This window comes from Amblyraja radiata, chromosome 32, assembly GCF_010909765.2.
Source record: "Amblyraja radiata isolate CabotCenter1 chromosome 32, sAmbRad1.1.pri, whole genome shotgun sequence".
NCBI lineage: Eukaryota > Metazoa > Chordata > Chondrichthyes > Rajiformes > Rajidae > Amblyraja > Amblyraja radiata.
In genome coordinates, this window is record NC_045987.1 from 16,343,391 (window position 1) to 16,357,443 (window position 14,053).

Here is a 14,053-nt window from a genome sequence, read left to right on the forward strand (position 1 = left end):
CTGAAGTAATGGTGGATCAGGAACCAATGAAGGTCAGCAAACCATTTGGACATATCTCTGCTGGTCTTAACTCCAAGAGAGCTTGGAGCAATAAAATATCCGCCAGGATATCTTGGTAATAATTGAGAGTACATAACTGTGGTTACGGTTTCAGAAGATGATGACGACGTGAAGCAACAGTAGGAGACAGGAGGTGTCAAATAGGATTAACTGGAAGATGTATCCACTTATCCAGGAACAAGCTGTCTACAATATCAAGCACAATAGAGGGGTTGAATAAGGTGACTGTGCAAGCAGTTAGTCCTCAATGTACATGTGGAACCAGATTTATTTTTGTGAGGACCAGATAGGGGATTACAGAGTAGCACAGTGGCGCAGCAATAGAGTTGCTGCCTTACAGTGCCAGAGACCCAGGTTTGATCTTGGCTACAGGTGCTGTCTGTACAGAGTTTGCATGTACTCCCTGCAACCGCATGAGTTTTCCTTAGGAGCTCTGGTCCCCTCCCTCACTCTAAAGACGTACAGGTTTGTAGGTTAATTGGCTTTGGTAAAATTGTACCTAGTGTGTAAGATAGTGCTAATGTACGGGGATTGCTGGTCGGTGTGGACTCAGTGGGCCGAAGGTCCTATTTCCGCACTGTATCTCTAAAGTTACTGTATATAGGTGGTTGTTTCCCATACCCCAGTGCTTTAACTAGAAGGAATAAGGTGGTATTCAAAACAAAGTTTGCACTCACCAGGTCAGGTAGTATCTGTGATGCTGGCCTGTTCGGAATATTGGTTTTATTCCAGAGTTATCTGCAGTACGTTGCTTTTAGTGTTGGTATATTTATTGTCACATGTACCGAGATGCACTGAAAATTTGCATTTGCGTGATATCGAGTCAAATCATATTATACGCGAGTACAATCAAGTTAGACACAAGTACACCAGGTAGTGCAAAGAGAAAAACACCAGAGGACAGAATATAGTGTTGCAGCGATACAGTGGGTTCAGTAGCAGCAATACACTGGGTTCAGTAGCTTTTAATAAGAACATAATGAACTGCAGACCAAGTCACATTACTCAATTCGTCAAGCTTACTTGCCCACAAATTATTTTCAATCAGCTATGTTATGGATATGGTTAAACTAATTTAGTTGCAAGCATAATAGTCCGGAAGCCTGGGCTATTTAAGAGAAATTTAAATGCCAGTTTGGGAACTTAAAATTTGGTTAAATTGATAAATTATTTGTAAGTAAAAATCTATCAGCTTAATTGAAGAAAAAATGGCTGCCAAAGTGATTCTAGACTCAGTTAGTTAACTGTTAACTACATTTCTAAATGATCCTGCAAGCCACTCGGTTCAAAGAAATTTTGAAATGGCTTCTAGCCTGAGCTGTCACAGAAATACTCATAGCCCATGAAGGCAATATATAACTCTTGCAAATGCTTCGGTAGATGCAAAATGCTGGAGTAACTCAGCGGGTCAGGCAGTGTCTCTGGAGAAAGGAATGGGTGACATTTTGGGTCGAGACCCTTGCAAATGCTTTCCTGCCTCAAGGGTGTATTCTGTGGAATTATCTAAAAATAAACCTCTCTTGCTTGGTACCCAATTTCATGTTTCTCAGCTCATGCCCATAGCCTCCCAGAATAAATCCCTTGAGAATCTGCAAATATGACTGCAGCCAATATTTCAATCAACAAGAAACTTTGGGCTGAGGTTCATTTGTCTATTGCATGCGATTAGTGATCCATCTCCTCTCCATAGTTCCTGATATAGCCACGCTGTGTGGCAGCCAGTAAGGTGATTAACACTGGATTAAACAGGAGTCGAACTGTCAACAGGCGTGCTGTATAAAGCACCAAGATGGTTTGCAAAACACAAACTGCTGGAGGAACCAGTGGGTCAGGCAGCATCTGTGGAGGGAATGGTTAGATGATATTTCGGATTCAGAACCTTCCTTCAGACTCAGCCTTAACCCAAAATGCATTTAGTCCATTCCCTCCCCAGATTCTCCCTGACCGACTGCCATCCTCCAGCGCTTTTTACAATCTGGGTGTCCTTCGATTATATGAGGTTTTTTGGTGTCATTTTTATTCTATTTTCAATACTCATACTTCAATTTAAACCTCAAATTTCAAGCTGTAGGTCTCCTGCCAAAAATCTTGTTGGGACAAGCAGTCTGCCAAAGAATATTACACTCATGGTTTCTCATAACAATCCCGCCAAGACAAATAAACCTCTGCACAAATTAAAATGAATTCAACCATGCTGCTTCTCATCATATAGGGCACAGAATCATGGAGAGATCTGACCATTCAGAACAGTGAGCAAGCTCCTAATGAATTTTTAATTTTCATATTTTCGAATGAAAAAGCCATTTGGCCCATCAAGATCATGCCAGGTCTCAGAAGCAAACCACCTTTTCACTCCCCTGCATATTTCCTCATAATCTAATGCTTTCTCCCATGCCCCTTAACTCCCCCTAATTCTCCTGCCACCCACCTATGCAAGAAGCAATGTACAGTGACTAAGTAATTAATTAATCTCATCCCCAAGTACTTTCCCCTGCAACCACAGGAAATGCACCACATGTCCCAACATCCATCCAGGGACCCCTGCAGCCCTTTCAGGTGAGACAGATATTTACATGCACCGCGTTCAATCTGGTTTACTGCATTGGCCTCCTTTACATCAATGAGATCAAGTGTACACTAGGCGACCATTTCTACTCCATCAGTCTGAAGAAGGGTTCAGACCTGGAACGTCATCTGTCTATTCTTTCCACAGATGCCGTCTGATACGCCAACTTTCTCCAACACTTTGATTAGTTTAGATTAGAGATACAGCATGGAAGCAGGCCCTTTGGCCCACTGAGTCTGTGCCGCCCAGAGATCACCCATACACTAGTTCTATCCTACACACAAAGGACAATTTACAGAAGCCTATTAATTTACAAACCTGGACGTCTTTGGAATGTGGGAGGAAACCAGCACAAAGAGAAAAACTGCATGGTTACAGGAAGAAGGTACAAACTCTGTGTATACAGCACCCAAAGTGAGGAACCGTGTCTCTGGCATTGTTATGGGCCTGTCCCACTTAGGTGATTTTTTCCGATGCGACTGCCGGCGACTGTCATAGTCAAAGCAGGTCGCCGAAAAACCAGCGATTGGACCCCCCCCCCCTACGACAATGTCTACAACAACCTACCAGCTAGTCGACGTCAAGCTACCGACAATCGGCAACCCATTAGGACGTCCACCTACGACCACACCTACGACAACCTATGTCCACCCGCGACAAGCTACGACCATGTCGGCGACAACTGAAGACAACTTAAGACAATTCAGCCGCCGGTTGCCGTAGGTAGTCGCCAATGGAATTCACCGAAGTCAGCACTGGCGACAACTTACGTCACCTGGCTACAACCTACGTCATCATTCTGCACTCTTTCCAGCTTCATGATAGTTTTCGTACAGCAGGGTGACCAAAACCACATAGAATATTCCAAGTGCAACCTCACCCATGTATTGTACAACCATAATATAACCTCAGCTTCTATACCCAACCTGAATATATCAATACATTAACAATACAATAGAACTTTATTTATCCCAGGAGGGAAATTGATCTGACAACAGTCATAAAAACAAAATACATGAAACGATTAAGGCACAAAGAGGAAAATTATTTTAAATTGGTCCAGGTATCAAATCTAGAAAATAGAGAAGAAAATATAGAATGCTGGAAGAGCTCAGTAGGACAAGCAGCATATGTGGAGGCAAAAGGTGTATGTTGACATTTTGGGTCAAAACCTTGCAACAGGCATGAATGTGAACTTGTCGAACACATCCTCTCACATAACAAAGACGTGCAGGTTTGTAGGTTAATTGGACTCTGTAAATTACCCCTACAGTGTAGGGAGTGGATAAGTAAGTGACTTAACCAACACCTACTGTGAACGAGTGACCGATGGTCAGCGTGGACTCAGTGGGCTGAAGAGCCTCTTTCCATGATGTATTTCTAAACTAAACTAAACAAAACATGAGGTCTGCAACACTCTTCCACAACAATATTTGGTCAACTGTAAATTTCTGATGGATTGCTGGGAATGAAAGATATTGTGGAAAGACGAGCCAAACATGCCATGAAGCTACAGTGCCCTCCATAATGTTTGGGACAAAGAGCCATCATTTGTTTATTTGCCGCTGTATACCACAATTTGAGATTTGTAATAGAAAAAAAAAATCACATGTGGTTTAATAAAGGCCATTTTTATACATTTTGGTTTCACCATGTAAAAATTACAGCAGTGTTTATACATAGTCCCCCTATTTCAGGACTCCTCCGTCATTAGGAACATTTTTCGTGCATCTAGCTTGTCCAGTCCTTTTATAATTTTATACGTTTCTATAAGACGTATTTCTATTTAGGTACAAGGAACAAATTTAATTGGCATTTTCTATGGTGTAAGGCTCATTATCACACTCAATGGTCGTGCACCTGTAATGATTTTCAAACTGCTCCCTGGTTACGCCTTCACGCTGTTCATTTCCACACCATTAAACCGATTTACAAAAGAGATCAGCAAACACAATATAAAGTGCGTACTTACGAAGGGTGTTCCGGGGGGGGGGGCAGAGATTCTCTTACCTTGTACACTTTGGAAAAGAAGCCACTGCCTGCCAATTCGTAGCTGAAGTTTTCCCAGAACTCCAGCTTTCTGACAGCAGTCCGCAGTTTCTGCCAGCGATCTACGCGGTAGTAAGAGTCGGACGTCTCCCCGTAGTAAGGCGACGTTGGACTGGTGGGTTCATTGGATATTATTTCTGTATCACACATGACGGTAAGGTCTAGAATGGGGAGGGGGGGAAACAACAAAACATTTAACGCGTACACCAAAGGGCATTGAAGTACCATTTTTTAAAAAAAAGGCAAAACGTGTAATGTTAGCACCTATCATCATGACTTCAGGAGACCCCCACGTATCTACGAAAGTCAGGTGTGTCTGAGTTCTGCCGGCCCCGGCCACACTTGCTCCGAGTAATGTCGATACCGAACAGCGCGCTTGCTCTGTCCGCACTCGGATAGGTAATCTCTCTAGCTCTGCTTATCCAACAGCCAAGCGGCGACAGTCTCCGTGACCTCAGGTATTCCAGCAGCGTGACTGACACAGGTGGGTGGGTGGGCCGGGTAGGAGCTACCCTGGAAATGTTGACTGACGACAGGGCACGCCCTCTGCTCCGAGTCCAGTCAGAGAATTCTCATGCTTCGGAGTATCTCTGACATTTAGAAACATTTAAAAAAAATAAGTAACGTTTACTTTCATTGGAAAAAAAAAATCCCCTGGAGCATTCTTCCTCTTAGCTGTACAATCTCTCAGGAAATAAGCGAGAAATGCTGTGCCAAGTGAAACCTCATCTCAGAATAGATTCCCCCGGTGGAAATTTGGGGCAATTCCAGTAGGATCTTGTTTTGCAGGGCCATGGCAGGACCGGCATGGGAGTGCCAATCTCGCTGGTTCTTACGAAGATAAATGTTAACATTGATGCACAGAACTGTCAGCAGTTTCTGGGCCACTGGCTCTCTGAAAAGTAAACACTTGTAGTCAGCTTGGCTTCTAATGTGTGCACAGCAAACTCCCAGAAGCGGCAATGAAACAAGTGAAGAGTTGTTGGTCAAAGTGATGAACTCCACTGGGTGTACTCCACTCGAGCTACGCCACAAGATATTTTACATTCACCTGAAATAGCAGGAAAGCTACAGCTTGAAATAATACATGAAATACCACACCAGTGGCAACGCAGCACTCTAACGGTTGACCTAGATTATCTGTTCAGCTCTAGGGTGCAGGATTTCATTCCACAACCTTCTGACTTGGAGGTGCTCCTTTTGACCCACACAGGAAATCTTGTAAGCATCTGCAGAATCACTGGAAAATGAACTCCTGATCCCTTTCAATCACTTGTGCATCTTCTTTGCTCCTGAATGTTTATTCTCAACATTCTCATTGAGTATAGTTCATTATGGTCACGTGTACCGTAGTGCAGCAAAAAAACTTTTTGTTGCATGTTATACAGTCAAAGAAAAGTCTATACATGATTACAATCAAGCCATCCAGTGTACAGGTAAAGGACAGAGAGTATCACAAGTAAAACACTGTAGTGGGAGACAGAGGGTGGTGTTAGGGTGCTGTTTTGCAGATGGAGGCCTGAAGTGATTTGCCTCAAGTATTGTTGCTTGGACCACTGTTGTCAGGTATTTATATTAATGATTTAGATATGAATGCCAGTGTCATGATTAGTACGTTTGTGGAAATTGATGGTATAGTGGACAATGAAGGTCATCTAAGATTACAATGGGATCTTGATCAATTGGGTCAATGATATGAGGAATGGCAGACTGAGTTTAATTCAGATATGAAGTTTATATTTGGCTAGAACAAACCAGGGGTGGATTTACAGTTAATGTTAGGGATCTGAACAATATTGTAGAACAGAGATATATAACCATGAAAGTGGCAACACTGACAGGTGGTGAAGTAGGTGTTTGACATGCTTGTTTTCATCGGTTAGAATAGGTCTAATTCTGTTTCTACATCTTACGGTTTTTGAGACCAGCATCATATCAGACTTCAGTCAAGTGCATATGTTCATATTCTAAGGGATCAACATTTTTCTGAAAGTTTGTTTACGACATAAATATTCTAATTGAGGGACTATTGATCTGTCATGTCATGCAGTGAATGAATTAAAGGATTTGCAAATACACTCAGATAGATTACGTGACTGTTAATGAAAATGAGTTACCTTCAGAGTCTGAGAATTGTTAGTTTGATGTTGTTGAGCTTATCTAAAAATCAGACAAAGAAGGGGGCTAGGTGAAAGTCCCTAGTTGCACTGTTAAGAAGTGTTATTTTTGTTTTGATATAAAATGAACAGCATAACTGGTAAAATTGTTCTGAAAGTAATCTCGGGCAACGATTCTCATTTACTTCCAGTTTGAAACAATCTGCAAATAGTATCATATTCTAACAAACTTTATATTTTATGTATACTATCAGCAGAATCATAAATTCATTAATTTTAAAAGTGAAGGATAATTGTCAGAAGCCTTCCTGATTTTTTTCCTGATGAGCGTCTTCATCTCTTTTTTCAGCTTGAGACTAGTAAGAAGCTGATTCGTATTAGTTTATTGTCCTTTACACCAGGACGCAATGACATTCATGCCGCATGAAGCTTGTAAAGTGTATACATGGTGATGGAAGTTACAATAAATATGACAGATGTTCAGTGGCAGAATGGTACAAAGATTGTACTGCAATCTGAAGTAGTGTAGGAAAAAAACCAAAATATAAAAATTGAATAATCAAATGAGAGATTATATGGCAACACCTTCAGGAAGAGGATGTGAAAGAGTTCATAGTCATGCAGCCCTAAAATTTTCCTTTGTCGTCACCAGATAGCTTACTCAAACCTATATGTAAATTGCGAAACTGAAAGTGTCTACGTTCCATGTCAGGTACAAGGATGAATCAAAGATGGTCATCAAGAGATCTCAGCAAATGTAATTTGAAATATCAAATTGAAGCAAAGAATATGGAGAATAGACAATAGCTTTTCTAAAATTCAATTTTCCCGATTTGGTATTGTTGGCAAAGCCTATAGTTATTGTTCATCACAAACTTCTTTTGAGACAGTGTTGGAAGGCTTTCCTCTTAAACTATTGCAATCCTACTGGTGGAGGTTGTCTAAAAGTACTGTTAGGCATATGTCCTGGATTTAGACCCTGCGATCTGCAATATATTTCCAAGTCATGGTGTTGTGTGACATGGAGGAGAAACTGCTTATGTTCCATGTGCCTGTTAACCTTGTCCTTCTTAGTGGTACAAGACCTAGGCTTGGGAGGCTCTTTTGACACTGGATGGAAAGGGTTGCCAATCAAGACCTGGATGGTGTTGTATTTCTTGAGAGTTGTTGGTACTGCACTCATCGAGGCGAGTGGAGTATATTCCATCACAAGTTTGACTTGTGCCTTGTTGATGGTAGACAGAGCGTGGAGTGTTGTTTGGTACTGAGCAGAAATACTCATACCCATGGCATTTATATATTAATTTATATATCTTGTATATTATAGTTGAGTTTCTGGTCAATAGAGACCCACATGACAATAGTTATTCATCCAATATCCACATACAATAATGTTATTTTCCACTTCTCAGTTCATGACTGGATATTGTCCACATCTTGCTGAATGCAGGCACAGAGTTCTTTACTTGCAGAGTGATGAATGGGAAATGAACATGCTACAATCAGCAGTGAATATCCCACCTGGCCTTATGATGAAAGGACAGTCTTTGATAAATGAGCTAAAGATGTTTGGGCCAAGGACTGTCCTGAGGAATTCCTGCAGTGTTGTCCTGGGGCTAGTATAGTTGAACACTGGTAACCCAACTATATTATTTTATGTAAATGACTACTCCCACCACTACACTACAAGTAGTGTACTACTAATTGTGATTCCAATTACTTCGCCTTTACCAGAGCTACTTGATGCCAAAACACAGTTGAATACTGCCTTGAAATCAAGAGGAATCACTGTTATCTCACCTGCTGACAAAGGAGACATGTCTACCATGTACACTTAATCCATCAACTCTCCTGTTGCTGTGGGTTCAACAACCCTCTGCCAGGCATGCCTTCCTGATCTCCCTTTCACAGCTCCTACATTCTGTTTATGTTCTCACTCTTCAACAGCTCCCATTCATTCATTGACCAGTTAACCTTGTTAACAACTTATCCCCATGGTCACCGTGGTATTACCCTTTCAGAGACATGGCCAGCCCTACTCTCCCTACTGTTTAACAAGCTTCTTTTGTCTCCTTCCCAATTCTGATGAAGGGTCTTCGACCTGGAACTGATGATATTTCTCTTCTCATGCAGATGCTAGATGATGTGCTGAATGTTTGCTGAATTTTCTGGTTTTAGTTCAGATTTGTAGATTTTACTTTGAATTCGACAACAATCCCCCTGAATGTGTGGGAACTGCCAGAAAAACAAAGTGTTAAGTTTCACACAGATGCTGACCTTTGAGAGACAAACGATTCTTACATTGCTGTGATTGAAAACACTGTGATACATTTCACAACTTGCTCTTGCTCCATGTGTTGTGAACCCTTTCATAAGCTGTACAATTGGAGCTGTAACCTAGGCAGCCACAGCTCAGAGTCAAACTTTATTAGCTAAGCAAATATGTTCAGAAAATAGATTAGAATCTCATTGCTCCGAACCACGTCAGGAGTAGCTAACCTTCTGAAGGTCAATCACTGGGAAATGAAGATATTGTCGACAAAGATCCATGAGGTTCAAGTCTAGTTTATGTTACATATCAGATAACTTCATTGATTCTGTGTGCACCTTACATGACTTCTTGAAAACCAGGCTATCTACGTGCCTTGTATCTCCTGTCACACATTGTGCCTGACTCAGATCACACTTACTACAATATTTCTTCTTATTTCTATTTTAACCCTTGACTGATTAATTTTTACCAGCTTCATCTTCTCACTGGATTATACATATATATATATATATATATATATATATATATATATTTTTTGAATCTTAGTTTTGAACACCTTCATAATTTGAAGCAACTTCATTGCATCCATCCCATCAATCCCCTCTTAAATGTATGGATCTTCAGCGAGAGAAAAATGTCCTATCATGTTATTATTTTTATGATAGCTACAATTTCTCTTCAAGTTTGTAGGTCTTTTTTTTAACATTCCCTTTTGTTTCTTAAGCCACCTTGCTACTAAGGCAAGAATTCTATCCATTGCTCCTAATGTAAGTTAACCATGGCTAACCATAACATTTATTTCCACTGAGATCTCAATGCACCAGCTGGCGGATTTGCCTGTAACTGGAATTTTCCAAGTAAAGGCTGTGACATAATCACCTATCAATGGTTCAATGGCACTTTATTGTCATGTGTAAGTACAGTGAAATTCAGTGACAATCCTACTGTACGTTAGACACACTCATACTAAGACCAAGAGTGTAAGATAGTAGACCACACCAAGTCAGTACACAAGAGATGTCGTGCTTCAAATGCCATCTTGTACCCTTCCAATCTGAAATATTAAAAAACTATTGAGAGTTTTAACTTGGCCATAAAGCCCTGTGGTCTTTGCAGTGGCACAGAGTTGGCGTTGCAGGTGTCGTCCTGGCCAGAGGATGAGTTGATGTCCTCTAAGCAAAACCTACTCTGCAAAGTGCTGATTGCGGGACACACGTGCTGTGTCAATGAAGTCCTCATGAAATCCAGATCTGCATTCCAGCAGGTTTTGCTGCTCTGTTTGGGAAACCCATCCTGAACGTATGCCAGTGTTAACCTGTCACAAGTGCAGCAGACCCACTGAAATAAACGGGAGAAATCGCCAAGGGAAAGGTAAGTAAAGCTTTTCATCTTGTCTGATTTAATTAATTGAAGTGCCTTTAATTATTTTTAAATGTATGTTTTTTTAGTCCTTAAACTTTCATTTCATATTAAGCTTTTTAAGGTTATCTTTATTTTTTGTTTGCATGTCCTAGGTAATTTTGAAGTTATGTCTCTGTAAAAAAACAACATATGTGCATTTGATGTTATCTACAAGGATTTTATCAAGATTTGTAGAAACAAAATGGGAACTAGCTAGAAAAATAAAAATCTATTGGTTTTGAATTTAAGCGACAGGTTAGGTCACAAATTGACATAGTGGCTCAAAACAAAGAGTGATGGTGAACTGTAGCTTTAATGACCTGTAAATGAAAATCAAAAAACTCCAGATGCTGGAGGTATGATAAAACTAAAAAATCATGGTAATAACACAGATTGAGAAGAGAACCGAAAAAGTAAAACAAAAACACAGAGGTTCATTTCTAGAGAGACAAATTGAAAAGCAGAGTCAATGGGTTGGGTCTTGAGAGATCACCAGACGTCTGCACCGTTTCTCTGAGCTCAATGCAATGCAGTCTTTCACTGGTATGGCACATTGGCAGGGTCCTGGGCAATTCGGGGAGGCAGATAGGCATCAACCTTGGCAGTACGGTTTTGTCAGCCAGACCTTGATCTCAGGGTTACCAGCCGTCAAAGCTGCTATTGCATGTTGGCAAATTACATTGTCCCAATTTGTTTCTACAAATCTTGATACAATCCATATAGCTAAATGCACATACATTTTTTTTAAATGTAAATGTAAGATCAAATGCACATTTTTTTTTAATAGTGATATAACATTCTTTTTTATAGAATCATTTAGAAACTTTCTTCACTTCTTTTGCTGTTTATTTTTGTAATTTCCCCTCTTCCCTCATCTCTCTTGGTTTTATGTTTCAGATGCTTCTTGCTTTTTTCATTCCCAGTTCTTCATTTTCTCTTTGCTTGGTTCTTGTTCGCCTATTAATTCCATCTGAATGTGTTTTCTCTTCTCTTTCCCTTTTTGCTCCCTTTTCATTGTTTCTCATTCAAGTTGCGAGATCTTGTTTTAGCTGACAGCTTTACCTTAGACTCCATCACTCCTCACTCAAACGTCACATAGTTCAAACAACACCGATTGCCTTTTTTTTCCAGTACAAATTAACAAGAAAAAGATTTGTACTTTGAACATTGTAAAGGTAAAAGTGTGTGGCCGATGATATTGATAAGAAGGTAGAGTTCATTAAGGTGACCCATGAGTTTTCATTTGAAGCATGGCCAAACAACCAGGTAATCCAAGGAGATTGCACCTGGAAATTTCAACAGCTTCATCACCAGTGCAGCCTAATCAAAATCGATAAGGGTTGAAGGATGAGGAATGTAGATGGAGGAGGTAGTTCATTGTGAGGAAGCAAAGATGTGGAGATAGATCAACAATGAGTGGAGAGACCTTTGAGGGGCTAATTAATGCATTGGTTTTCAAACATCATCCAAGTAAAGTTTTTTGGAGTGGCCATTAGTGGTCATTTGAAATTCCCCTGTTGAAGCCATCCTTTGCACATGTCCAAAAAATAAAGTGCTGGTGGAACTCAAAGTGTCAGGCAGCATCTGCAGAGGGAATGGACAGACAACATTTCAGGTCCAGAACCTTCATCAGACTAACAATCTGGCTTGCAATGTTATCTGTCCATTCCCATCAAAGAATTTGCGGGAGCTGCTGTGTTCCTCCAGCACTTTTTTTTGCTCAAGATTCCAGCATTGGTTTGGACATTTTTTTACGTATTGTACAACTCTATGCACTTTCATGTATCTACCTTGCACATGTCCAGCGGGCAAGATTTATTCATGACAAGATTTATTCATGACAAACTAATCCCAATGTAAGTGGGGTCCTATGCACAATAAGACCCTAACTTACACAATTTGTCTGTTTACAACGGGTTCCAAGACAGTCCATGTGAAGGGGCAATTAATTTGAAATGTCCCTTGGACAAAGTAATACAGGGCCAAAGGTTCAGGCTGAAATCGTCCCATCTGTCAGGTTCGGACTTCAGTTGGACAGTTCATTCTCAGCTTCCAATGGGCACCATTCCATTTAATTTGTCGCCTTTCAGTGTTACATTCGTGAAAAGTATTAGGTTTAAGTTAAGCTTTATACACCCAGTGGGAGAGGAATCAACAGGGATGAGATTTTTTTTTAAATGCTGCAGATTTTGGAAATTTGAAACAGAAAATTGCTGGAAATTCGCAGCGTCAAGCAGCATCTTTGACCTGAGGCATTAAGTAGTATTGAGGTTATTAATTTATTGAATTTTAGTTTATTACATATTATCCATGTATATTGTGTTTACAGTCCTACACAACTACGTAGTTTCATTGTTCTGTTGTTGGACATGACAATTAACAACTCTTGACTAGCTCTGTTTCTCTTTCCACAGCTAATACCTGATGTGCTAAGTGTCTCCAGCGTTTTCTGTTTGTTTCAGAAACAAGGATGTATCCTGTTCTGAATCCATATGTACATACATAAAGAGATCTTGATATTAAAGGCAAAAAATAAACTTCTGCCTTGAAGAATAATATTTATGCGTCATTTAAAATACATGTTGCAAACCTATGCGATAATTGAACATTTGTCCACAATGTCATTTATGATAACTGATTACATTGTAGCTTAATCGTTATCATCCAATCATTCATAATGTCACCTGGAAAAGGTATACTATAATCACTTAATCTCATTCTATTTGGTTAAGTTTGTTGACACTGAAATTATACACTGAATTTGGGGCGACAAATATCAGCAAAGCCATTACCAGTCACCATTATAACCGAGATAATCAGAGAACAAATTCTTGAGTACACATCTTTACAGTTAAGCACGTAAGTGGCACAATGGTGCAGTGCCAGAACCTAGGTTTGATCCTGATTATGGGTGCTGTCTGTGTGGAGCTTGCACTTTTCTCCCTGTGACCACGTGGGTTTTCTCCGGTGCTCCGGTTTCCTCCTCCATCCCAAAGCCGTGCAGGTTTTAGGTTAATTGGCATTTCTGTAAATTGCCCCCCAGTGTGTAGGATACAAAAGTGGGATAACATAGAACTAGTGTACAGGTGATCAATCTTCAGAATGGACTCAATAGGCCAAAGGGACAGTTTTCACGCGGTATCTCTAAACTAAACATAAATCTATGGCTGCTGAAACCAATTACTTGTTTCATGAAGAGAGTGGTGTTTGAAACGTTTTTTGATCAATATAATCTGCAGAAATCAGTAAACTGTAAAGCAGTGCTGGTATTTCTGAACTACACTTTCTGTAAAAAAAAAAAGCCCCGAAGCACGATACTGTGTTGGCTGGGGTTCAAGTGACGATTTAATGGTACACAAGCCCTAATCACCCTTTAACAACTGTACTGCCAGTTTCTTTCACACAAAAGAAAATGGACCATCTGGGGACAAAGCTGAATTCAGGATTGGAAGGGTGAACAGAAACCAAACAGAGTTCCAACTAGGACCTGGATGGTACTGCGGAGAAAGAGGAACCGGGTAGTAGGAGATGGGGACTGGTAAACCAATGGGCTTTCAAGCCGTGGTCAGGGCTTGGTGCTGTTCAACC

At 40.4% G+C, this 14,053-nt stretch overlaps 1 protein-coding gene across 4 annotated transcripts in view; it reads right to left on the reverse strand.

Annotated features, from left to right (window-relative positions):
- Nucleotides 1–14,053, reverse strand: part of LOC116991104 (dual specificity testis-specific protein kinase 2-like) — a 64,121-nt gene that overhangs the window by 33,313 nt on the left and 16,755 nt on the right. For 2 of the 4 annotated variants that reach the window (XM_033049462.1, XM_033049461.1), the window contains exon 2: nucleotides 4,637–4,836. In XM_033049462.1, the coding sequence (XP_032905353.1) occupies nucleotides 4,637–4,825 (189 nt within the window). In that variant the 5' untranslated portion in view covers nucleotides 4,826–4,836. Of the gene's footprint in view, nucleotides 1–4,636; nucleotides 4,840–4,939; nucleotides 5,320–14,053 lie in introns of those variants that run through there. The other 2 variants (XM_033049460.1, XM_033049458.1) reach the window with 2 other exon arrangements.